This window comes from Zosterops lateralis (genome assembly GCF_965231275.1).
Source record: "Zosterops lateralis genome assembly, chromosome: 3".
Taxonomy (NCBI): Eukaryota; Metazoa; Chordata; class Aves; order Passeriformes; family Zosteropidae; genus Zosterops; species Zosterops lateralis.
The window spans coordinates 58,850,839-58,877,117 of record NC_139764.1 but is presented as its reverse complement, the minus strand read 5'-3'; the positions used below and the strand labels follow the sequence as shown (position 1 = coordinate 58,877,117).

General features: G+C 35.9%; 1 protein-coding gene across 8 annotated transcripts in view; it reads right to left on the bottom strand.

The window, feature by feature from the left end:
• The window catches only part of EPB41L2 (erythrocyte membrane protein band 4.1 like 2), a 105,402-nt gene that overhangs the window by 26,594 nt on the left and 52,529 nt on the right, over positions 1-26,279 (bottom strand). For all 8 annotated transcript variants that reach the window (XM_083858015.1, XM_083858008.1, XM_083858013.1 and 5 more), the window contains exons 4-12: positions 23,799-23,903; positions 19,450-19,492; positions 13,569-13,644; positions 11,953-12,171; positions 11,433-11,520; positions 9,993-10,145; positions 8,824-8,921; positions 4,384-4,556; positions 2,419-2,600 (exon numbers count right to left, since the gene is read on the bottom strand). In XM_083858015.1, the coding sequence (XP_083714141.1) occupies positions 2,419-2,600; positions 4,384-4,556; positions 8,824-8,921; positions 9,993-10,145; positions 11,433-11,520; positions 11,953-12,171; positions 13,569-13,644; positions 19,450-19,492; positions 23,799-23,903 (1,137 nt within the window). The remainder of the gene's footprint in view (positions 1-2,418; positions 2,601-4,383; positions 4,557-8,823; positions 8,922-9,992; positions 10,146-11,432; positions 11,521-11,952; positions 12,172-13,568; positions 13,645-19,449; positions 19,493-23,798; positions 23,904-26,279) is intronic.

Below are 26,279 nucleotides of genomic sequence, written 5' to 3'. Positions count from 1 at the left end.
AGGCAGAAAAACCATGAGCTATCTATTGACTAAAAATCCCACAATGGCAATTTTTCACAAATGAGAAATGCTAAAAAGATACAGATATACACATGTGCATTTTTGTATTTATATATGTAATTACAGGCATGTACACAGACACACCTCTAAACTAGGAAGTGTGCAAAACTGAGAAAGCCTCATGAGAACAAGCATAAATGCAATGTGCAAGTGTCAACATTCAAGCAGCAAAATTACACACCTCCTCTTCCTCTGCTTTGTCATTCAGGTCATTGCCATTAGAGCTACTAAAGGAAGTCACCTTAGGCTCCAGGTAGCAGAGAGACAGAGCGAGAGGAAGGGAAAATGTGAGTGAAAAAGGAATAGACTGGAAAGCAGACAAAAGCAGGACAAAGACAAGGAGAAAAGAGGGGATGAAGGAAGGAGAGGTAATAGGAATATAGTGCTGAAGGCCAGGTGGGAGGAAAGAAATGCAAACATCAGGAAGGCTTGGAAAAGTAATGTAGCCATCCTCATCAAGCAGCGAACGGAAACTAAAAGAAAGGCATCTGAAGAAGCTGAATGAGACGCACAACTCAGTGCTTTTGTAATCATTTGGATGGATTTTTCTCTCAACAGCAGGGGAGCCTCGACTAGCTAGGGGTCTCATAGATTCAAAGGTATTAATTGGTGAAGCTGTTCTAGTTTTATCATGATCTGATGTTTGTTCCATGGAATCACACTCTGAAATGTCTGGAATGGTGAGGAGGGGCTCTTCAAAGGGATCTTCCTCTGAAATATCTGAAAGCATGTCGATCTCGGGGACAGGTGACAAGTTTGTGAGATGGGATGACACAGAATGGATGGGCAGTGATGGTGGGTGTACGTGAGTGAGCTGAAGAAAAAAATTCTGTGCACAGTGGAAAATGAAAGCACAACAAAAATGCAAGTTTGAAGGCACATGAAGAGGGGAAAAAAGAGAAATTATTAGTTAGTGAAAACTTTTACTTAGAAGAAGGGATAGCTTTATTAATGCAATAGAAATAAAAATAAAAATCCCACTGTGTTTTACAAGCAGCCAACTTGTTTACTTCTGTGGATTACGAAAGGAACCCATTACAAATCTTTTGTTCTCAGGCTGTAAAGAACTGTGCACTTTTGAACTGTAATAGTCACTTAGAACAGATGGAAGCAGACAGACATTCAAAGCTTTGGCAGAAAGGTCAGAGGACAGTGCAGTACACGAAAGACAAGCTGGCACTTCTTGGGTTTATAACTGTTTTCTCTAAGACTTAAAGAGAACCATAAAGAAAAAGAAGCATCTGCACTAGGGGAAAGAAAAAAAGCTGTTCACAAAATAATCATGTGTAACAAAACCATACTGAACAGCTTCCTGCAACAACTTCCTGAACTACTGCCTTCCCCTCCACCACTGTTTTGATTAAAATATTGAAAGATACTTTGAAAACAAAGGAGAATCACCATTTTACCAAGTGCAAAGGCAAAACATAGTAATTTATTTTACCATTTTTCTCCCATAAAGAAACTGTGTGCCTTTTTTCTCATCTATTTCAAAATTATTTCAACTTGCCAGCAAATAAAAAAAAATGCAGCTGTGGTATTTGTTCTCTTCCTACACTTGAATGCAGTGGGAACATACAAACTGCACAGAGAAACTCAACAGTCTCACTAAGAATAAAATGGGTAGCTAACTTGCAAAAATGTTTGAGGACAAAAATTACTCTTCAAATATTAAGCTAAGTTCTAGAGAATTGTTAAAACAGAAATGATCTCCAAGAAAGAGCTGCAGATTTTACCTGGCACTTTGGGAGGAAACTTTTACATCAAATCATACAAAATATAAATTAAATTTTTTGACCTATTCCCCCAGTAGCTCAAACAAACAAGACAAGACAAGCAAACATTTGCAACAGGAACAGATCACAGTACTTAACTTTTCACAGAAATCTATACCTTAGTCAATATACAAGTTTTTAAAGGATGAAATAATTCTGCAATGGCTACTAAAACGAAATTGTTACCTGTAGTAATTAAACTCAATCATAATATACGCAACTTTGTACAGTGTACACAACCATGGAATATTGACATTTTTATTCAAGTCTAAACAAACTAAGGAAGTGAATAAAACACTATTTACCCTTTGAAACATTTTTTTCAAGAACTCATGCAAGCTTATTGAGCATTTAAATTAAATTTATATCAATAAAAAAAAAAACCCTAGGTCAGTACCATTTAGAAGTTTGCATGCTCTTTTGCTTACATACGCTTACATTAAGTTAAACACACAGAAAACACTTGACAATTTTCTTTTAATATTTTAATATAGTATTTTGTATGATAGACACTAAATAACCACACATGGTTAGACACATGTATCACATGAATAAATAATTTTGATGTGAACGTCAGACATACCTTTCCATCCTGAGTCAATTCTAATTGTGGAGTTTTGAGCGGACTTTCATCTTCTTCCCTGCCACCTTCTTTTAACTTGGCCTGACCAGCAGCTTCAAGATCAATGATTTTATCTCCAGCAGCCTGCCCTCCAGTAGCAGAGAAGTCTCTTAGAAGACTTTGGTCTGAAATACCCATGGGAGCTATTACAGAACAAAATAATTTTGGTTAATTTGGATAAGCTGAAACATTTTGGTTTTAAATCATCTTAGGAAAAGCACTTTATTGTGATATCAGCAATGATCAATACAGACTGGTCACTGAGTGATACGGTGTTTTTCAGCTTCTTGGCATCCCATTGCACTGGTATGAACAGCAATGCATCCCTGTCATAAAATTTGCACTTATTATATATGGAAAAGACCTTCACAGTATCAGACAAGTATTTATAAACTTCTTGATTAGACCTAGAAGATAAATTGAAGGTATTGTTCTTTTGAGTATGTAAATCACTATTTAAAAAAGAGAGAGAAATATGTGTCTTTTTATGAAATTCACTATTTTGAGAGGACTACTTTAATGCAATCTAGAAATAGCCATGCATATAATTGTCACAGTATTTTTCACACTGTAATATGTCACTGCCCATCTAATACTGTGGAGCCCAAAGATGAGCCCAGTATTTCAGGCATGGTCTCAGAAAGTACTGAATAGGAAGGAACAACAATTTCTTCTGATGTGCCAGCTATGCTTTTGTTAATATAGCCCAGGAGAGAGCCAGCATACTTTGTTATAAGGGCACTCTCATGTTGACTCACGTTCAACTTGTTCCACAGGAGTGTCCAGATCCTTTTGTGCTAAGCTGCTTTCAGAACAATGCTTCATCATACTCAAAATTTTTACCCTGATGCTTCTGTAAGAGTGAAAGTTAGAGCCTGAACACACACACCTGCATGCCTGTATTTTGTAGATGATGCACAAGGGATGCCAGAGAGGCTTGATTATAAAACACTGATGTAGTGATGGGTTTTTTGGTTGCCACAAGAAGTCATCACATGCTATACTGGTGCAAGCACTTTTGCCTCATATTTTTACTTCAGTTCTCAGACAATAAGACTTGGTAGGTTTCTCAAGCAAGTGTCACAGTGTGTTCATTTGTCATAGCACAGAGAATGAGTATTTGCAGAAGTAAAACTCTTTTAAGCAAAGATTAAAAAAAAAAAAATAAAATAAAGTTGACAGCTCAGTTGTAGCTTAAACTCACATCACAGTCATTGGTTCACTTTTATTCCAGTGAAGTTGTGCATGCCTGAATCTAAGTCAAGCTTCATGTTATTTTGCTGAAGTGTTTTTCTATTACATATTATTGCAGAAGTGATTTTGAGTAAGATATGTGCTTTTACATCTCTCACCTAAAGTGCTGCTATATCTGCCTTTGGAAAGAAGGCCTGTTTCCAATAAAGAAAACCAAAAGGTATTTCTGCTCAAAAAAAATCAAATACCAGTAATGACAAAAAAACCTTTAGCTATTCAAAATCAATGTAAAAAAATTTAACTAAATACTGAAGTAGTAAATAAATATACTAGGATAGCAATATACTGAACAAAATGATGGAAAACTCTAAGAAACAACTCATTCAGTCTTTTCAGTTTAAAGATGCTCAGGCCAACCCAGATCCCAAAAGATGCCACTGACGAAACGATTTTATTAAGAGCCTATAGTGTGTGCCTATGCCTTACAAAAGGTATGAGTAGTGTACACAGATGCTACACACCCAATATAGAGAACTCCAAATATTCACAGCAGTGCCGTACCATTTAGGCAGTTACTGAACTTAATGTAACTCTAAAACTGACAAGTACCTAAAGTGGCTCTAGAAATTGCAATTCACAAATCTGTCAAATGACCTTATGGCCATCCATAATGTTAATATGTCTGAATGTTGGTCAGGTCACAGTGACAACACATTACGTCAAATTTCATACCTCCATCGAGGCTTCTGGAAACACGTTTGCTGGAAGTGCGTTCGAAGTAGGGAGCTGGTCTGTCTATGAGGTTGCTGGCCTGCCGTGTCTGCGCCTGCGTACGGCCGCTGTAGCGGAACTTGGAGCCCAAGGTCAGAAACTTCGCTTTGGGAGGCTGCTCTGGTGATACAAGTCTAAAAGGGAAATATGAGGAAAGTCAGTTTAAAAGCCTTTAAGTATTTAATGAGGTAATTTGAAGCTACTTATTGTCCTTCAACTTCCGTTCACAGTGCATAATTTGTGCTCTCCAAGAAAGAATTCCACTGTAGGCTCTTCAAAGACCCTTAAAACAATGCATGTTATTTATTGTTTGCAGTTGGAGTTGAAGTGATGCTGATAACTGTCACATTTTTCCACAGTATGACTAAGCAACTGGGACTCCTATCTTTTGGTGCTATCTTGGTTAAATTTTAATTTTTTGTAGAAAGCTGAAGCCATTATAGGTCAGGTAGAATACCTCTCAGATCTCCCCTTAGAATGTTACTTGTAGTAAAATGCATTCCACTTCCACTGCCTTTCCTATATTCTGAGGTACTAATCCAGCAGCTGCTCTTCCTCAAAGTTAGGGAATGGTATCTCAAAGCTGTATAGGAGGGAGTATCAAGAGAAAAAAAATTAAGACTGGAGAGTTGTTACCCAACAGCAACAAGTTTAACAGTTTACATTCAAACTCTAGTTTATTTAAAATGTCACTTATAAAATTATATAGGTTGATGTTTGCTGGATGTAAGGAGTGGGGGGAAGAAACATATTGTGAAAAGGGTGAGAAAGAGTTACATGTACTGTTAATGCTGGGTATGTGTGTTTGTACCATAAGTGTTGGAGTCCTTGTCAGGGACAAGTCCAGAATGGGCTACCCAGGGAGGTAGTGGAGTCACTGTCCCTGGAGGTGTTTAAAAGAAGACTGGATGTGGCACTTAGTGCCATGGTTGTTGATAAAGTGATATTAGGTCATAGGGTGGACTTGATGATCTTTTCAACCTGGTTGATTCTGTGATTCTGTACCACCATCACGTGAATTTGAAGACAGGTCCTCTCTACATCCCTGAATTTCCTTCAGTATGAGGACTTCAAGTTCATACTCATTTCACCTCTATTGCTTGTACTTTGTTTTTGAAATCTGAGCATCAACTGCAACACTGAGGGTCCACTGCCATCCCTGCTGATAAGGCAAACAGTCATCACTGCAAGAACTCTTCCCAGTCCCTGCTTCTGAGGAAAGGCCTTTGAAGTTGTTTCCTGGATCAATTTAATGCTGCAAATATATGCTTACTCATCATGGCCTACTTTCTCTCTCTGTATAAAACTATCAGATTATTGCAGACAAAGCTTTTTGATTTGAGAATTTGCAAAGAATGAGCAGCTCACTGAACATCAGCTTCTTTCAAGCAGAACCAGCAACTCATGTGCCATTTGTACTGAGGATGGCACAGATGGGGAAGCGAAGAGCTCAAACTGTGCTGACTTTGTTCTCCTCTTCTGAAGCATTTGCACAGAAATATCTGTGTCAGTGGAATCTGATCCAACATATGTTAAGGCAGTATCCAGTACTGGGTTCTGAAGAATACAATAGTCACTCTAAATGTGTTTCAGCAAAACTGAAGAATTTTCAGATACCTAGCAAACAGAACAGTGAGCTAGTGTGGTGACCTCACCCTGGATACCAGGGCCCCATCAAAGACATTCCCCTTTCTCAGCTGGAAAAAAGAGAGAGACAGATATAACAAGCAGCTTATGGGTGAGATAAGGACAGGGAGACATCATTCATCAGTTGCCCTCATGAGCAAAACAGACTAAACTTGGGAACAAATTAATTTAATTTCTAATCAATCAAATCAGAGTAGGAAATGAGAAGTAAACCCAAATCTTAAAAACACCTTCCCCCCTCTTCCCTAAGAGGGGATGTTTATTGGGGCACTAGCCAGAAGCATACAATTCCCCATGTCTAAGATGCATATGCATGCACCTGAATCTTGACCTGTTCCAACATTTATAAAGAAAACAATTCAAGACAAACTAGTCTGCCCTTCTGCAGTAAGACCACTTATGAACTTAAGGCTTCACTTTCATTGCCTCTATAAAACAGGCTCTCTCCATTATTTCCAACAGGGAATGCATTATGTACTAAGAGGAAGAAGGCTAAAAGGGTTTTTCCAAGGTTCCTTCAGTTCTTGATTTTCCAGTCCTGGCAAGGTTGCAGCATTAACTGCCATTTTTATCTTACACCCTGCTGAGATAAACTTTTAATCTTTTAATGTGGAAAAAACAAGAAAACTAATTACTTCCTGATTAAGGGCATTTGAATGGATTTTTGTATTACAGGCTTAATTACGTAAAATAACTGAAAACTATGCTTTTACCACTTAAAGACATTCTGAGGAGATGCTGAAAAAATCATTAAAATATCAAATAAAACATCATAAAGAGGAAATATAAGCACGTTTCTGCAGACACTGATTAAGATCCAGAGTTGCCAACCGAGCTTATCTCAAAATTTTTATGTAGATACATGGTCTGGCTGTATTTTTAAAGTAGATTGCTGCTCTTTGAAAATGCTACTGGAATCCTCTAAGTCTGAGCTGATGACAAGTGAATACAATGCCCTTTGGTAGTCATTTTCAATACAGTTCATTACAATTTTTATAAATAACTTCTTATACTGGTGAATTTCCTATACATTATAAGAAAATGGATCTTGATGTGATTATTAGAGACAAACTGAAACATTATATAAGACAACACAAGGAATCATAGCCTGTTATATAGGGCATGCTAAGAGATTTGGAAGCTAAAAATACACATCTAAACTGTATACAATTTACTGCGGCATCCTACACAAACTTTACACATACTCTGAATGAGCTACACTCTCTTGGACTGTAGCAATTGGGTTTCTGCTTTTTATCTTGGTAGGAAAATAGAGCTGGCTTTATTTTACTGTTTTTAAATCAGGATGAGAGGTTCTGAGGATTTTCTCTCTGATGACATCAGTGAAGTATATGGATTTACAGAATAGTTCAAGTATTTGTTATATAATTCTTGTTATAATGTCATTCCTGGTTAGGAAAAGCCATTTCTGATTGGAATAAAATCCAATTATTTTTATTAAGTCCAAATTTCTGTAGTAAGATTATTTCATACATATGAATGCTCCTGAAAGCTTTCAGACTTGCAAATGGTAGTTGTCAGTTTATGATTTTTTGCTTCCATAAGACTTTCTTTTTCCTTATTCAGGTCTATTTTATTACTATAAAACTAGGAAATACATCTTACCAACAAAGCAAATCACTGCATAAGTTATTTGAAGAGTATTAACGAAATTTTCACTGTGAACAGAACTGTATGCTACTTGTGATAATAGACACAACCAGCCAAAGCAAACTTCAAATTTTCAAAAAGAATAGGCTGCTGGACTGTGTTAATAAATGAATTCCATCAACATGAAAAGAAATCTCTGATCAAGATTTTAAAAAGAAGTGCTTCTAAATTAAGCATTTGGAGACTGATTTATGCTGAGATTTGGCATATGTTCCACAAATCTCAGCATACATTCCAACTCTGCACTTGAGAACACGCTACATTCAATGACAATCTGAATACTGAAAACCATCCAATGAGACAGTTCCAGTAATCATATACTTAGGCCTCCCGGTCCCCAAGTTCTCTGAAGTTCTGTCTAGCAAGTATATTCAGCAACAGGATTGTATCTACTTTAAAACACAACTTTTTTAAAAAAACACAAACCAAAGGAGAAAGCTTACCAGTTACACACCCTAGGTACTGTGCTTTGAAGAAAAAACTCAGATTCAATGCCTATCCAATTCACAGGAGATTCAACCTAAATCTGTGACTCCTAGGCTGCAGCCTAGTTCATAAATAAGGAAAAACTCAGCTAGAAGCATCTACACACCTGCTTAGCATTTACACTCAGCTGAACGTTCAAATTAATTTAATGAAGATTACTGTCAAGCTCTAAGAGCTTCTTGTGATGATGTATAAAGGCTTTCTAGATGATCATTCTGAAAAGTCAGTCTCAGGAAATCTTACCACCAATCACAGAATGTGTCAGGTTGGAAGGGACCACAGTGGGTCAATTGATCCAACCTCCCTGGTCAAGCAGGGTCATTCCAGAGCACATGGCACACAGTTGAGGCCAGACAGTTCTTGCATACCTCCACTGCTCCATGACCACTTGTTTAGTTCCATCCCCTTAGCACACTTTGATAAAGCAGTTAATTGTACTTGAGACTTTAGGAATTGGTAATTTGGAGTCAGTTATCTGTCTAAGAGGTGATACTGCAAGGGGCAAAGAAGGGGGAAATCTTTAATTTCCTCCCATCCTTTAAAAGAAAGATATGAGAATACCTTGCAAAGTGTGGGAAGGAGAGAATTATCATTTACCTGAAGAAAGTATGGTGCTCCACACAAACCTTCCATAACCTTTTAGCAGCCCGATGGTTTGGCAGTTTGAATCCAATAGTGCTCTCAAACTGTTCCAGCTGGAAGGAATCCACAAATAAATTAACCCATTTCCTTAAGCTGGCTATTAATTAATAGGTAGAATTAAGAGAGATCCATTACTGTATCAAGCTGTAATTCTCCTGCCATAAGACTTCATAAGATTTCTTTAAACATTTTTTTTTAAATATTAGACTTTCTAGCCTTTTAAAATAATTATACTTGATGGGCTATGAAATTACATGAAGCAATTGTACTGCCGGTTGTGTTTTGCACTTTGCTTGGATTTAATAAAAGTCTGAAATCCACATGGAAGTTTTAAACTTATACACACTTTATCACAATATAATACTTTCTTAACAAAAAAAAAATCATCTATGCACAACATCAGTGAATGCAAGAACAAAACACCTGCATTGGAAAACTTACATGACCCCAAATGTTAGTACTGTAAAATTGGTATTTGGATGTCTCTGTTTTATTTATTCACGTAGTAAAAACCACTTTAAACATTTTTCAATATAATTTAAAAAAACATTACTGCCTTTCACATTTTGGGGGTTTTGTTAAATTTCCTTTTACAAACGGTTCAAAATGTAAACACGCACACACTTCCTTCAGCAACTCCCAGGAACTTTTAGCAGTAACTGAAGAGAAAACTGAATTCACTACTTCCACAGCAGCTAACAAAGATACAACATTCTACAGGACAACTCAAGTCTTTGATTTCAGCCACAAACTTAATGTGCTGACATTTAGTGAACAATTATACCCAAAGAGGAAGAGCAGCTGGCTCTCATCCTGGACTGCAAGTTTGCACAGTGAGGATATGGCCAATGGAACTACCTTTTTGTGTAAAAAACCCAATAAAATAACAAGACAGCTTCTATTAAAAAAAAAAAGAAAATAGATTTTCTTCTTGGTTTACCTTTGCCTAATCAAGATAAGTGTTTAATACGATCATTAGAAGCTGAAGAGGAAAAAGCACTCGTAAGTTTTACTTGAATATATTATAAGCCTATGAGGACGACTGCAGAAAAAATGAGCATGTTTTCTTGTTGCTGGACAGAAGTGATCTCACAAAAGGAACAAAACTGAAAGGTGCTACTTACTTCTGCTGGCCTGACTTTGATGTAGAAATTACTTCGCTTGTAGGAAATCTTCAGAATTTTTGGCCAAGCGAAGCGGTTGATCCGGAGTCTGTCTTTGTAAATCAGCAAACCATTAGCACACACACCCAGCATGATATCCACGCCTTCAGAATCCTGCCAGGTATGAGACAATTTCATAAAAAACACTTCAATAACATTCCATACAAGTAATTATTGCTGACATACCTTGAGGGAATATTGTAACTGGGACACGTTTCATATTCAAACCTGACTCTGACAATGAAATTCTTAAATCAGAAAGAGCTAAGTATATTCATTTTATAGGAAAGACTTTGGACTGTAAGTAATGGTTTTGGCATTCATATGCCACAGTTCTCGGAAAGTCTTCAATATTCTGGTAATACGGACTAAGTTAACAACTTAAAAGCAGGAAAGGTATGGCCAGTGTGTGTGCTAGCAATAATTTCAACAAATACTAAGAGAAGAAAAATGAAAACCAGGCCCGTCCCACTTAAAGCAGTCAGTGAAAGACTAACAGGCTTGTGATCAAGGTGATCTTTTACACTCACATACTATTCCTGGAAGGATAGAGGTGGTAATGGATAGGTTTTTCAGTATTCTCTTTTTCACTGAGAGAGAAAGAGAATACTCCTTCATCACTCATTTGATGCAAGTTTTACAGGCTACAAAACTAATCACTTACTGATACACTACAGAATACAGCAGAATCTCATGTCCTCCCCAACAACAGACCAACTAAATCAAATGCCAACACTGTCATTATGGAGTTGCTTCACTGGCAGAACTAACAAAACAAAATCTAGCAATGTTTCTCCAGTACTCAAAGAGTCTTGGTTTTCTATTTTAAATGCAAGACTGATGTGCTTACAATACCTTAAATTTCCTAATGATTTGAGATTCTGGATTTATGAGAAAGAGTGGGAGGAGGTTATTAGTTTGTCTTTTGGGGTTTTAACAAAAAACAAACAAACAAACAAATCCCACTTGAAATGAAAATTTGATTTGACCTACCCTAGGAAGTGGAAAAAGCACCAAAATCCTCCCCCAGGTCCTCTCCTCATATTTTTTTAACTCTCATGGTACTATGAAAACAATTACATGTTGCTTTAGGCTTTACTTTATTGGCCCCACATCTCCTTGGCATATAAAATATGACATTTTAAATGTATTTATCTGCTCTTATGACTGAAATATTATTTCCAAGCTGCACATGCCTATGCACTAAATAAACTTATATATATCTAAATTCTACTGATGTTAGAGTTTTAAATTGAGTAATTATTATAACCAAGAAATAAAGGCTTACAGCCAAAAATTAAGCATATGACTTTTCTTAAAATAATCTATATATACAATATTTTCTTTAATACTTAGCACATCTATTCTAAAACAAAACCAAACAAGCCCAATCCCCAGTACCTTGGCATGATGTAAATCCACTCCATACATGGAGAGTCTCTTAGCATTTTCTAGGAACTGGGAATCCGCCTGTGCTGGAGTCAAGCCCCTAAAACCATTGAATAAGCCTTGAGTTTATTGGCAAAAAAACCTGAATGGAATCCTGGAATTCAGGCTGATACAAAAACCTCAGTTTACAAGGTATCAATAGCATTTCTGCTCTACAAGAAAAGTGCTCTTTCACAGCATATTATTTTACTTGAGTACAGATTTCCACCTTCACTCTTTCAAACCATCAGTTGCTCAAGCTAATTAATATAAAAACACTTTTTACCAAAACTTCTCTATGAAGACCTTAGTGCCACTACTATTTTCAAACACAACTTTCTAAACACACCAAAGGAAGAGCTTTTAGTTACATAAGAAACAATTTCCAAAGTAACAATAAGTTTACCCCAGCAGTTTTACAAATAATTTTAGGAACTGACATAAATGTGACAAAGCACGATGACTTCTTTTAATCCCACTATATCTGACATACCTGTGTGTTTTGTGTAGCTCAGCCACTTTCTCTTCCATTTCTTGAGTCTGATTGGGTGCAAACTGGAATTCACTGATATAATCGCTGCGGTGCTCCTCTGGGTCATGATCACCCAGCTCAGCCTGCAGAGTATACGAACCAAGGAGGGCGTGAGTCACAAAAGAACACGGCAGTCGGCCAGATGCAATATCCTGGCGAAGCTGTAGGCACAAGAAATACCTGCAAGACAGAGGAAAAAAAGACAACCAAAGAGAAAGAAGAACAAAGAAAGGGTTACCTGTGGCAGATAATGAGAAATAGGGCAGAATTCATCAGAATGCATGTAATTGGGTAAGCGCATTTCCAAATAAGCTAACGCATTAATAATGATCTTATATATTTGATAAATAATGATCTTATTTACCATATAGTAAATTTCACTGGATTTTTAAGAGTCAATATTACTTTCATAAAACTGTGAAAAGCATGAAAAATTCTGATTTCTAATACAAATGAATAAAAAGCTATCTAGTTTTAAACAAAAGCTGACATAGGAACTTTTTCAATTCACATTGTAGCCTGTAGGTATCTATGGTTTAAAAAGATAAGCTATGCATTTCTCTGACATTTCCCTTTGGCTTTGAAACTCTAACCTTTATATCCCTTGCAGTTCATAAGCTAATCATGTCATGTAATGCACAGAAGAAATCCAGTTTAGTACTGAAACCATAATTACCTTTTTTAAATCATGTATGTATTAAAATCCAATCTTTCAGGTACTTTATGCAGTCTTGTACCAAACTTAACGAATTAAACATAAGCAGACATCTTACCTTAGCAGAGATTTTTTTCTTTAAACGTAAGTGAAGAAAATGTCTTACTAGTGAAAATTATACTGAAGATATTACCAAAGAATGTTTTTATGAGTTGAAAATGCAACTGAAAAACCGACCAACTCACTGAAAATTTTCAAAGAAAACACACACAACTTCTTGTAAACACACTTTGTACTAAATGCCTTTTATGATTCTACAAATCACTACCTGTAGCAATATATTAGCTGCACACTTGCATAGTTATCTTATTTTATGCAGAAGACTGATCTAATGCAACATGTAGTAATAACATATATCCTGCCTCAGCAGAGCCAATTGACTCTGAACCAAAGTATTTAGGTTTCCTGTAACTCGGGAGAAAAATGAATCAGTTCCTTACACTCCTTCCCAGTTATCAGTCTTGCAATGCTACTTTTAGTATCCACTGCATTCCAAGTATTTTCTAAGAACTTTGGAAGGTAATTATTTTCAGGTTTTATTAAGTTTTATGGCTTTATTTAAAGCATATGTGTAAACCCACATTTTTATCATCTAGTCTAGATTATTATTGCAGTATCTTGGATCCCTCGAGCTTTGCTCAAGACCCCCATGCCCTCATTTGTTTCATAATAAAGCAGCAGTCTGACAATAAACCACCAGCTTCTTTCACATACTATCACCTACACCTTACCTGCTGCCCAAATCATATCCCCATTTATCATGAAATTCTTCTTGCTCAGGCCTCTTCCAGAAGGTTTCACTTTACCTTTTCAACCTTGTTCTAAAAAGCAGTTGATGTATTTAAAATTAACCTGTGCATACCTAGTGATGTCTTCAGTCAACTGTGATGGATCAGGGGGATAAAACTTCACATTAAAGGTGAATATCCAAGGTAAACCTAAACATGGGAAATATCTGATTGTTAATCTCCAATAAATCCAAGTAAGCAAAGAAAAAACTTAGTGAAAAATGTTAGAAAATAGAATAAATCTAATCACTGAAATCTCAAAGGAAGCTTTTTCTGTTTTTTACTGTACATTATTATGAAGCATAGATTATTTTCATTAGCAGGTAAAGACCCACAGACATAATAAGAGATTAGCATGTTAAAAATTATTTTAAAATAATGTTTCACAGTAAGTTACAAAAATATCAGAAGACATTTTTAATTTCAAAATGACCACAATATATTAAGACTTTTAAGATATTGTGTGTTCAAAGGCACTTGCATTGGTTTTGTGTTTATTTCCCACTCCTCCAAGACTATGTCTCCTCCTGTCTAAACTTAGTTTGAGAGACTGTACAGAAACTGTGAACATGAGACATCAAAATGAGCTCTATGTTTTTGCATATAATAGAAAAAAAATAAATTATTCATTGAGAATGCGTGGAAGACAAAAATATTAGCCATTCCTACTTTAAAATATTTTTCTGGTAAACAACACAATAAACAACTATAACAGCAGTGATATTTAAATTCTCATGTGTTAGAATTGTTAATAACACATGCATTTTTTTAGAGCAAAAGCATGCTTAAAACTAGATAAATAATTTGAAAAAGTATAAAATGTTCCCTTTAGTCATAACTCTGTTTTTAAATATTTTTTTAAAGATTTGAAAGCTAAGTCACACAACAATAATTAAAATCCATTTTCAGAATGTTAGAACTTTGGACTGTGAATTATTTTAGAAATCTGTGTTACACAGATCAATCATGCTTTGAAAAATGTGTCTTTCTACAGTAACAAAAAAAGACTGAAATGCCACTTCCAACACAATGGTAGAAAAAAATACCGATGTTATTTATAAGGTTTTTTTTCTTACAAAAACCTGTTCTGAAATTCCATATATACTAAAGTTAAAGAGGTGTGTCAGAATTTCTACTGTCTTCCAATATTTAAAAAATTATTTTGGTTTATCAGACATGGCTATTCACTCAAGCACTTCAATTTTTCTTTAAGTGTGAACCTCATTCTACACCTGGCTGCTAAGACACTATTTCTTTTTGAGAGCTCAGGGTTTTAGTGTACCTTAACATTCCCAGTTATTGAGTTTTTGTACAATTTTGTGTACAAAATTAGGCAGGACCTATAAATGAGGTTTCATTTATCACTGCATCATCTACTGCAATGCAGTGCAAAACAGAATTAAGACAAAAATACCTTGGAAAAAAGTAGTCTAATGAATACGTACAGCATAACAAACACAGTTAAAGATGGAATAGATTAACCTACTTCCATCATCTCCGAGGGAATCAGCATAATTTAATGAAAAGATGCTGATATTGGGTAAACCAAAGTGATGAGTATGAGCAATAGGGCCAAAATATTTATGCAAAAAGCATTCAAGGAGAGCTGTCATGTTAACAGAGCTGTGGAGAAATGGATGAAAGATGTGTCCTTCCACACCGGTGGAGGACCCTCAAACCAGTCTGCAAGTTTTTTCTGGTCTAAAATTGCAGTTAAACTAGTCACATATGAATTCCTGTTTAATTGTTGCTCTTTCCTGTCAGCATTTCTACAGCTAACTTTCAGAAAGTGCTGCAGCCAGGAGACTTAGGTGTGGTTTGAAGAAAAAAAAAATGAAAAAACTATATTCTCTATAAAAAGTGCATAAAACCTCTGAGTGTGTAGGACTTGTGAAAGAATTCATGTCTCTACTTACACTGATTAAATTGCTAATTTATTGAAAAAATATTGAAGTTGATTTTGTACTGTAAATTTTCTGGACAGCTGGTGACCATGTATTTTACCTAATTACTGAAAGCACATTTATCCCCTAAATATAGACTAGTAAGTTTATTACAATGTGCACAGTCTATATTTCTACTTCTCACTAGAGCATACTTTTCATAGCTGCACAAATGAGGCATATAATCATAGTTGTCCCCACATAATGATGCACATTACTGCTGGCTCTTTTTAGAGCTGGTAGCCAAGACAAAAAAGAACAATTCCAAAGCTGATTTAAAATTGTATTTAGCATTCTGTCCCTGATAAGCCTCTCTGTTTTGATGTTCAGTAGTATGGGCCACAGAAATGTCAAAATTTTTTCTAGCCAGCTTGTTACATCAAAAATTGCTTCTGTGGCAACTTTAGGCACATTCTTAAAGAAAAAAAATGCAATATAACCAACCAGCTAGCAGCATACAATTAACATGATTCATCCCATTTAAATGGGAAAAATCAGTGAGGGTTTTTTTTCCAGTAAAGGCCTTTTCTGGCTTTTACTCATGACCTCTTTGTCAGCTTTTGCAAGAAAACCCTTCCCTTGGCACAGGTACTTAGTTCTTTTCAACAATAACAGTCTACACTCTAGTGTAATCAGCTTAGACCAAAATTAGCTACAACTCTTATAAATATATAGCTAAATATATATAAAATGGATGGATATAAAATAAAGTGAACCTGCATAAAATGACTCTCATATTTTGATGCCTGAGCATACCCATACATTTGTTACCATTAAAATCTGACAGCCAGAATTGTAAACCTAAAATGCAAGCTCTTTCCTAATTAATTAAAACTTCTCTTAGTACCCTAGGATATTCTGTCCTCAGAACATCTGGCTTCTCTCCATTTCTTACAAGATATAGAACACAGAATATGCGATATGGGATTATTTTTTGCAGTAAAAAACCTAACCATTCTGCAGGCTAGAAAAGGATTTAATTGACATAATATTACCTTTGGTTTAAACAGATAAATTATTGAATTGAATTTTGTATAAGGGTGACCCAACACACCCTCTGTGTAACCTGAGATTTGAGTATTTCAAGGTCAGTTTCTATTGCCTGTACCGTCAAAATATTCGAGCTGTGATTCTCAGTTTTGCAAAAGCCTGAATCCACTTGAGATGTACCAATTTTCAAAATGATAGTGACAGAAATGTAATTACCTACCTGTCCCTGAAAGAAGTAATTAGAGGTTTTAACACATGCCAGTGGATAGCCAAGTACATGAGTTAAAAAAAGTCAAGAATTCATTTTCCTGAAGAGATCAGGCTGGCTGAAAGCAAACAAGATTTTTGTCACCTTTGTAGCCCTGAGAACAGAGACAGTAATTTGTGGATCATGTTCATTAGCTGAAGTAACGTCAGTAATTGCTGAGATCCAACATAATTACCCAGCCAAAGGCCAACCGGTACAAGTAAGAGAGTGCACAGAGGGCCTGAGGACTGTGACACAGCAAGAGAGAGCCTGCAGAACATGACTTGGGGGAGATTGTAGGATTCTTATTTTGTCTTTCCCAGTCACAGGTGGTATAGACATGCCCAGTGTGCAGAGTATTGGTGTTGCTTACATTTAAATGAGACAGAGATTGTTGTAAATATTATGTTGCAAACTGATGTGTTGAACTACATTTCTAAAAGTGTCACCTTTGTACGTTCAGATCAATGTATCTGTCCAAATATACTTATTTAGCATGCTAGTGCTTCAGTTTGTGCCATATATACCAGGGAAAAAAGAAATAACCAAATATTCAGAGTTGGAAGGGACCCACAAGGATCAGCAAGTCCAGCTTTTAAGTGAATAGCCCATAGAGGGGATTGAACCCCCAACCTTGGCTTGTTTTTTGTTTTTTAGCACCAGGCTCTATTCAACTGAGTTATCTCAGGTTCAAGAGTTTTTTCATTTCCAACTTCCAAATGGACTAATAAGTTTTACAGGTAACTTAACTTTAATGAGTATTTTTGTACACAGGATCGCCATTCTTGAATAAAGACAAATATATTTAGAATTAAGCCTGAAAAAGTCTCATTACTTGATACTTAGGTAGCTGGAAGATTAAATGTGCCTGCAGTAATATTCCAATATCTGGAAAACTTCATAGACTAATGATGAGGAACACAACAGTATACTAATTACTTGCATAGTGGTGTAAGCAAGTGTCATTTTAAAATCCTTAAAATTATGTTCTTACTTTGCTGTTTGTTTTATTACGCCTATCTATTCTGAAATACTATAGACCAGAGGGGAAAAAAACATTCTGTCATGATTCCTCATTCAGTAACTGGACTTGTTCTCCAGTATAAAATGTAGGTCTTCATGCTGTATGAAAAATCAAACCCCCTTAACATATTTTTTATAGTACATATGATACAGTATTAAAGAGCAACTTTGTCTCCAAAATTTTTTCAAGTCAGTTCTTACATTTGAAATTTGTGAAACTAACTTGTAGGCTAGATAGCATGCAAATTGGTACAGAAGACAAAAAGATACCAACATTTGTATCAACAAAATTGATACAAAAAGTATCATCCTCCTCCATCTTCTTAAAAGAGAACCAAACAGCCTTTAGCCTGCACATTTTGACAACTTAATAGATTGTCACTGAAGACCTGCAGAAGTTTCAATACCAGTAACTTTTCCTTAATTAAAGGTATGGCTGCTACTTGCATATTAGCCCATTCACCATTTTAATAGGTCTAGTTTGCTTACACAAGAGCATGGGATCAAAAAAGCCAGCTTCCAAGGATGCTTCTGTAACTTTCATTTCTATACTGAAAATATAAACCACGCCTTCCTATTAATGGATTTTATCATTGGGCAAAGACATGAAAAAAAAGGAATTAACACCACTATAACTTCTGGAAAAAATGAATATTGCCTTAAAACAGTGGAGTTAACAGCAGTAAAGAAACCATGTTTGTCATTATAAGTAACACACTGTTGTTCTTAAGTACAGTCAGTTTGTTAGCTTAAATTCTCGTTGTAAGTCTAGGCTTCTAAATATTATCATCACCCTCTTCTTCCCACTTTCCTATCAAGTACTACCAAAAGATTTCCATTAAAAACAAAACAACAAAAGCCCTGGTTTGGGTTTACTCACAAATGAGTAAAGCAATGGCAAAAAGTTCAGTAAGCGCAAGGTCTGTCTAGCATGTTTTAGTGGCCACTTATTTTGTGAGCTGTAGATTCAGGCAGAGTATCACCTAGATTTACTCTCCATACGCTCCCCACTTACTACAAAAGCTACCCAGCTAGTGAAGAGCTTTGACAGAGCTTTATGCAAACAGAATAAAATGAATTACTCATTGTGTACTGAGTACAGGAAGTAGAAAGGCATTTCAAGCAAATTCAGTCTGAGACATTCCAAGATTATGCTCTCTATTCCATCTCCATTCTGAAAATGACGGACATTATCAAAAAAGTCAATGGTGGACTGATCAGTATGGAAGAGTATACATTTTCTGTAAAACATATTAATTCTCTTTTTGTAGGTTCATATTATTCTGGTGAGTCTTTGAAGTAAGAAAGTCCTATGGCAACAACCATGACCATCTTTGCATGATCACATTCTCCATCCAGTAACCAACTATCAGCCCAAAGTGGAAAAACATCTACTGTTTCAGGATGCAAAAATATCAATTATTACTCATACAACAAGGGAAAATTTTGGGGCAATAATATATTTGATTAGTTTCTAATATAATATAATGGTTAATCATTATAAGATAGTGATATAATAACATATAGTATAATCATTAACTTCTATAGCATAATGCTGAGTGACTCCCTCTCCCCTACTTGGACAGGTGATGGAAATAGAAGATTTGCTTCTTCTTCTAAGGTGAATACATCACTGTCAGATAGAAATTATTTTAAACCTGTAAGTAATCAACATCCAGGCTACTAAATTTATGAAGAATATTTCAGTGAGGAAAAAAAGAGAGTATAACATCTGAATACAGAAGTACTTACTTCGAATTTGTCTCTTAATTTCCTTTGAAGCATCTAGCCAGTTCTGGGAAAAAAAAAAGAACAAGCAAACCACAGCCAGCATTTAAAATCCCCAATACCAAAAATATTTTTATATAATCTGTGCAACCTATTAAATAGCTTTTAGCATTTCAGTTATTACTGATATGTGCAAAGAGACTGTTTTGTGACAGATCATCCAACAATTTGACTTTTGGAAGTGAGACTAAGGAATCTGTAACATATATTCATTGCTAACTCAGACAGTCCTGTTTACTAGTTTTACTCATACATGTTAAAAACCAGGTTGAGAGACTAGGAATATAAACCTTTTACCATTTCAAAGACAGACATGAAATGCAGGGAAGAGTAGATACTGCCTTGTGAGGCCAAGGAGAATATCTGCTTTTTCACAGGCCACTGCAGGTACTTGCAGTTTCAAAGTCTGAGGGGATACCTCAGTGCCAGCTCAAATGCTGCCAAAGACTTATTTCTACCAATATTTCTCACCTAACTTAGCAAAGCAGAGCGTCCTGGGTATAACGTGACCCACCTTTTTCAGTCTATGGCAGCAAACAAATTCCAGATGCAACACTGTTTCCCAGTACCAGATCCCTCAGTCTCCCTAAGGGGCTTTTACACCCAAAGTCTACCATCTTTCAAGAAGACAAAAATGCTAGTCTAGTTTCACAGGTCTGTGTGAATTAGGAGAATGTGGAACTACATTTCTGCAGTAGTGCAAATCTTTAACACAGATCACCCCTGCTGGCAGAGAATGTGTCTCCTATGAATATGGACCAACACACCAAGTTGCCTGTTGTAAATGAGCTTGGTCCAAGCAGATTTCATCACAAGTGCACCATACATATATTAGATGAATATTATTTACAAATTAAAAGCAAAAGCCCCTTTTTATAATCTATTAAAATTGTAATGTTTAAAACAAGAAAATTTCATATTTCTTGCTTTGCCTGTGATCTGCTTTCCATAGCTATGATAATTTTTCCAGAGAAGGCAAAGTCCATAACATTTTTCCAAAGGAAGAGTTAGAAAGCACTTCTCCAAAATCCTGGATACCATTTATAATGCTTAAGTCAGAAAATTTGCTTTCTGTTAGAAGAACCTTGACATGGAAAGGCCTTGGAAGGCAACGCATGCCTTCAGATAAATTCAGCTGAGACTGATTTCAGCTACAGTTATCACCCAAGGTTTTTCCATTTTGGCAGGAATTCCATTCTGAAATTACCCACAGCCATATTCTTGCAACTACAATAACTAGAAGTATCTTAAACCCTTACATTTTAGACATAGCATCAAGTAAATAAATAGAGAATATAGCATGGAATAACTACAACAGAAAAATAGGACTCCTGAGTACATAATACTTTCAGTGCGTCATCTTTTATCACTACAAAGCAGGAGAAAAGAACATACAATACAGACTATGCTGCAAGATGATAAGAATAATCCCTTCTTTAAACAAGTTATACAGTTCATTTTCTGATTTTTCCAAGCCTGAAATAAGCTTATTGGAAGCAGACTTAGCCACTAACTTTCATTATTGCTCTGTCAAATAAAATCAGATGCTTATATTCCATTTATAGGCATAATTACAGGGATGGGGTTTTTTGCATCTCTGCCTTTCGTAATGAATAAAAACAAACACCACAAAAGAATCTACCCTAAATTAGAGCTCTTAATGCAGAATAGGCAGGTCTGTCTTTTGAAACAAAAGACAAAGTGTATACACACTACTTTGCTCCAGTAGGCAGAAATCTATTTGTTTAATTTGTGAATGGTAAGGTTATAGACAGGATGAAGTAATGTATTGTCAAAGAACAAAATGTTCTCTCCCAGTACAAAAGTATTTTGTACAAATCCAGAAAAGCAGCATTTTAAGCTGGTGCCCAAAACATAAGAGCAGAAGCTTTCTAACACTTCTGCACACCAGTGACAGTGTGAATGGAACATTCATAAACTTCTGAGAGTTCAATGCAATGAAATCTCTAACTAAACTTCAAGTTAATAAATTTAACATTTGCAAAAAATGAAAGAAATCATTAATTACTAATTTGGCCTAAATAGTTTTAAAAAGTATATTAAAGCTAACAAAAATCAGTTTGATTGAAAGACATAACCTCCCCTCCCAGCTCCACAGAACACCCATGGAGAAGCGTTAATGGGACTCTTCCTCCAATGGTACCCCAATGGTGCATTGGGGAGCAGCTCTAATTCAAGAGAGTGCCTGGCACTCAGCTGCCACACACCACAGCTAGTGTTGGGTTCAACAGCTGGCTCATAAATGGGTGCTGTGATGAGTGCACAAGAATGGGAAAAAAACATCATTCAGCATTTAGTACTGACTGGCCTGGAGGTCAGGGATGATTTGTGGCATTTTAATCTAAAAAGGCAACAGTCAAAGAAAAAAAAAATCAGAAAGAACTGGTATCAAAATTAAAAAGTAACTCAATACAGAGGTGAATGAAAAAGAGAGCCCTAAACCCAGCAGAAGTTCTAAGAAAGTAGAAGCTACAAAACAAATTAGCTAGGAAAGAGGTTCTTTTTAAGGTTTTCCAAATAACACTAGGAATGCATCTGTATGAAGAAAACAAAATCCAGCAACTTGGCTGTTTAGTCTTCGTAACAAAAAGGACCAGATATCTCCAGAATTTTTTAAAATAAAAGTCTGCTGCTGTCCATAACTCAGGTGACAAGTGATCTATTCTACTTTTGAATAAGGACCCCATTATCAGATATTTCTCACTTAATTTATGTAAATACTTATGAGTGTTGCTACAGTACCACCTTCACAGTCAATGGATGACGAATTCAAGGACTCATTCACACTGAAAGAGACCTCTGGAAATAACCGGTCCAAGTGTGATTCAAGAGCCAGTTTTGAATTAGATCAGGTTACCCAGGTTCATATCCAGTCAAGTTTTTTAGTATCTCCAAGGAAAAAGACATATGAAAAATCAAATGGAGTCTTTTAAAAGAGTGGACCTCTGTTCCTCTATTCAAACGACTGAAGAATACCAAGAGTCTTAGTCTAACTAGAGGAGGAAAAAAAAACAAGGGGGGAAGGTAAAAAAAAAGACATAACCCTACCCCAATCCAGACTTTTTTGCTGAAGTTTCAGAAACCCAAGCCTGCTTATTTTACCTCCTGGGATCCTACACAGGTTGGCTATTTTCTGGTACACTCAAGGATCCCAGGTTTAGTATTAGACCGTTTCTCTCTTACCAGATATCAGACTGCTGTTTTATGTTATTTTGTTGTGTCTGTACAGTACAGTTTTTCAATAGTGAGAAGCACAAATAAAGCAACAAGCAAAAATAACAGATAATATTAAGATTATGATATTAGTTAGAAGATCAATAGAGATCTTCATCATTTCACCAAGTAAGTTCTTATGTCTGGAAATGGCTTACAAATCAAGAACAAAAATTAAATATCCAAATAATAATATAACAAGCTCATTTTATATATGGAGATTTTTAATATAGAGGAATTGAGTATTTTGTTCAATACTGCACAGAAAGCTTTGCAGCAAAGCAAATAACTCTATAAAACAGCTTTATCGGAATGGAAGTTGTCAGAAATTCAGATTTATTCAGACTATGAAACTACACCTATTTTTTTTTAAAAATAGTGTTAAGAAAAAAATGACAGAAAAAAAGCAAATATTTTCAGATGCAGTATGATGTAATGATGCTTCTACTACAAATGCAGATTAAAGAGAAATACAAATTTTCCTGCTTCAATTTGTAAATATTCATCTGGAAGTTTTTTTATGAAGAAAAAGATGACTACACACATATCTCTAGTTCATGAAGGAAGCAACAGGCAGCCCAGCCCATAACTGTAAATGTTAACATGTCAGAAAGATAAATTGGGTTTTGGTAATTAATGGAACGTTTGCCACTGACTGATTTAAGGTTTTCCTCAGCTGAGCAATCTAGATGTGCTCAACCATCCAAAAGAAAGGAAGTGCAAAAGAAGAAGGAAGTTACCAAAAGGTATTTAAGAAATCCTTTCAAATGCAGTCATCTCAAATGCCATTCATTTGTAAAATTAGCATATAATATCAATGATGGACCAGCTTCAGTCTCTTTACAATTTTTTTTAACTAAAAATTAATAATAAAGGAACTCAAAAGCCTAGTCATTACATACTTATGAACTAGATTCCCTTCATGTTAATGAACAAAGCATTCTTACACATCAATGAGAAAAGGCAGCAAAATTTAGTCAAGTGTTTGAAATGGTAAACATTTAAAAGAATATACCTCACTGAATTATTGGAGTGAGTGGCAATGATGAAAGACAAACAAAACCCTCATACAGGCTTACCTTCTGTTCTGAATTCTCATAAAACAACAGCCCAAAATAGTCCTTTTCCAGTAAATTGAGGTGTTCACATACTTTATCAAACAGAACTTGTCCTTTTGCTCTTTTCTGAGGTGTAGGAGAGTAGGAAAAGAAGGAAAAAAATAAGGAAAATAAGATAAAAGACAAAATTAATATAAGTAAATCAGTAAGGTCCTTAATTACAAGTACTGTTATTTGATTATCTTATTCAGGAAGATTTAAAATATACATAAATCAGATTATAAAACTATCAGCTTTTTTATAAACACTGTCCACCATATTTTAAAGTATACATATCCTAGATAGAAAATAGAGAAATTTCAATTTTTTTTCAATACATCAAAAAACTCAGAAACAACGACATAAGTACATAAGGAAAATTCAGTACCTGAAAGATTTAAATATTTTGCACTAATAAATGTCACTGAATAGTCTTGGTTTTTCTAGATCTTTTTTTTTTTAAATAACAGAAAACATCTTTATTCGAGCCACCTTTTTCTATATTATCTTCTAAAATTTAATCTAGTTATCTACAATGTTAACTTTTTAATTTTTATCATTTTGGTATACATCTCAGTGACTTATGAATCCCATTATATGAATGCACTGAAAAATAAAGTGTGTTATCTTCAAAAGACAAAAAGAACAAGCCAACCACTAAGAGCTGATGCTCAGACCAGCAGAAGCAGAACACAAGCAGAAGCTGATCATATCCAACATGTCTAGTTGTCTACACTGCTGTGGGTTATTTAGAGGGGCAGAAAGTAAGATGGTTGCTTTCTATCCACGTATTTCTGAAATCTCAGTATCCAACAAATTCATTAGATGCTCAAAATAAGAAATCTTCAAGAAGTTTATTTTTCCTGAAAATAATATTTGTGGAAGTCAGCAACCAAGGAAAAAAACCTGAAGGTTTTATTTGAGGTTAGTTTCAGTATCATAGTCTGCTGCTTTATAAATATAGTAATTGAAGAGTGATCATCATTTTAACATACTCTTAAAAAGCATTTTAAAATGGCCACTTTCAAGCTCACTTGGTGAGCTCAGTATTACTAGAGCTTAGGCAAATGGCAGTCAGTCCTGAAGTTTTATCTGTTCTTCTTGTGACCTTTCCAGCAGCCTTCCAGTATCTAAAGGGAGCTTAAAAGAGAAGGGAAGGAAAGGGCATGTAGTGATAGGACAAGGGGTAAAAGGGCTTCAAAGAGAGTAGATGCAGATTAGATATTAGGAAGAAATCCTTTACTGTAAGGGTGGTGAGGCACTGGAACAGGTTGCTCAGTGAAGTTTGTGGATGTCTCATCCCTGGAAATGCTCAAGGCCAGGTTGGATAGGGCTCTGAGCAGCTTGGTCTGGTGGAAGGTGTCCTGGCCTAAGCAGGGGGTTTAAAAACAACAAGATTTTTAAAGTATCTCCCAACCCAAACTATTCTATCGTTCTGTGATTCTTGTACCTGAAACTAGGAATGTAAACATTCCATATGTCTGTAGTGCCAAAAGCAAGTCCAGGCTTTACTTCTGTGCACCAGATTTTAAGGAAAATCTTTGTCTCCTGCTGAAAGGAGACAAAGATTTAGAGCTGACACCATACGCTCAGGGTGAGAAGATGAGAAGTTCTTTCCACAGTTCAAATCTGACCATGACTGGCATGCAGCCTCCAGTTTGAACCAACTCCTTCATGACAGCTCTGCTATTTGTGGCATTTATCATAGAGGCCACAACAAGGCCTCTTCAGAAGCCTGTCAGCTTATAGGAATTTTTACATTTGCTTATCCTACAGATTTCAGTACGTGCCACACAGCACTGCCATTCCACAGAAATGCCATGGGCAGCCCCTGTGTGGGCCCGGGTGACACTGTGGCCATTGTCCCCGCAGACAGTGGCAGAGCACTCCACGTGCCCCATCCCGGCGCTCCCGCAGCTCGGCTCCACGGCACAGGGCGGGAAAGGCCAACAGCGGAGGGAGAGGGGAGAAAACAAGGTATGCACTGAGCAAAGAGGGAGGGCATTGTTGATTTATTCTCCAAGAATCCGGGGCTTTATTCAAAATCGCATTGTTCAGCAGACATTCGACTCAGGAAGATCAGAAAGCTTTCACAGAAGCGAAATTATAAACTGACCACATTTAGTAGCCCAAGTAGCAAGGCAGTGGAAAGTAGAAGCCAGAGTGACTTCTGAAATGGGGAGCAGGGAATTTCAAGTCTGTTTGATGCTTTCAAAAAATCTTACTCCTCAAGAAAGGTGACTGCTTCCTCTAAGCATCTGAAGTAACCACTTAATTTTCTAGACAGCTTCAGTTTAATAAGAAAAATAATCAATATAGAAAGGCAGTAAATCGAAAGCAGAAAAAACATAAGCAAGAGAGAGTTCAAAGAATCTTAGATGCATGTAATAGATATCATTTTTTTCCAAGGTCAATGTACAGGTCAGTGATCACACCTTGCAAAGGCAAGTTTCAGTTATTTAA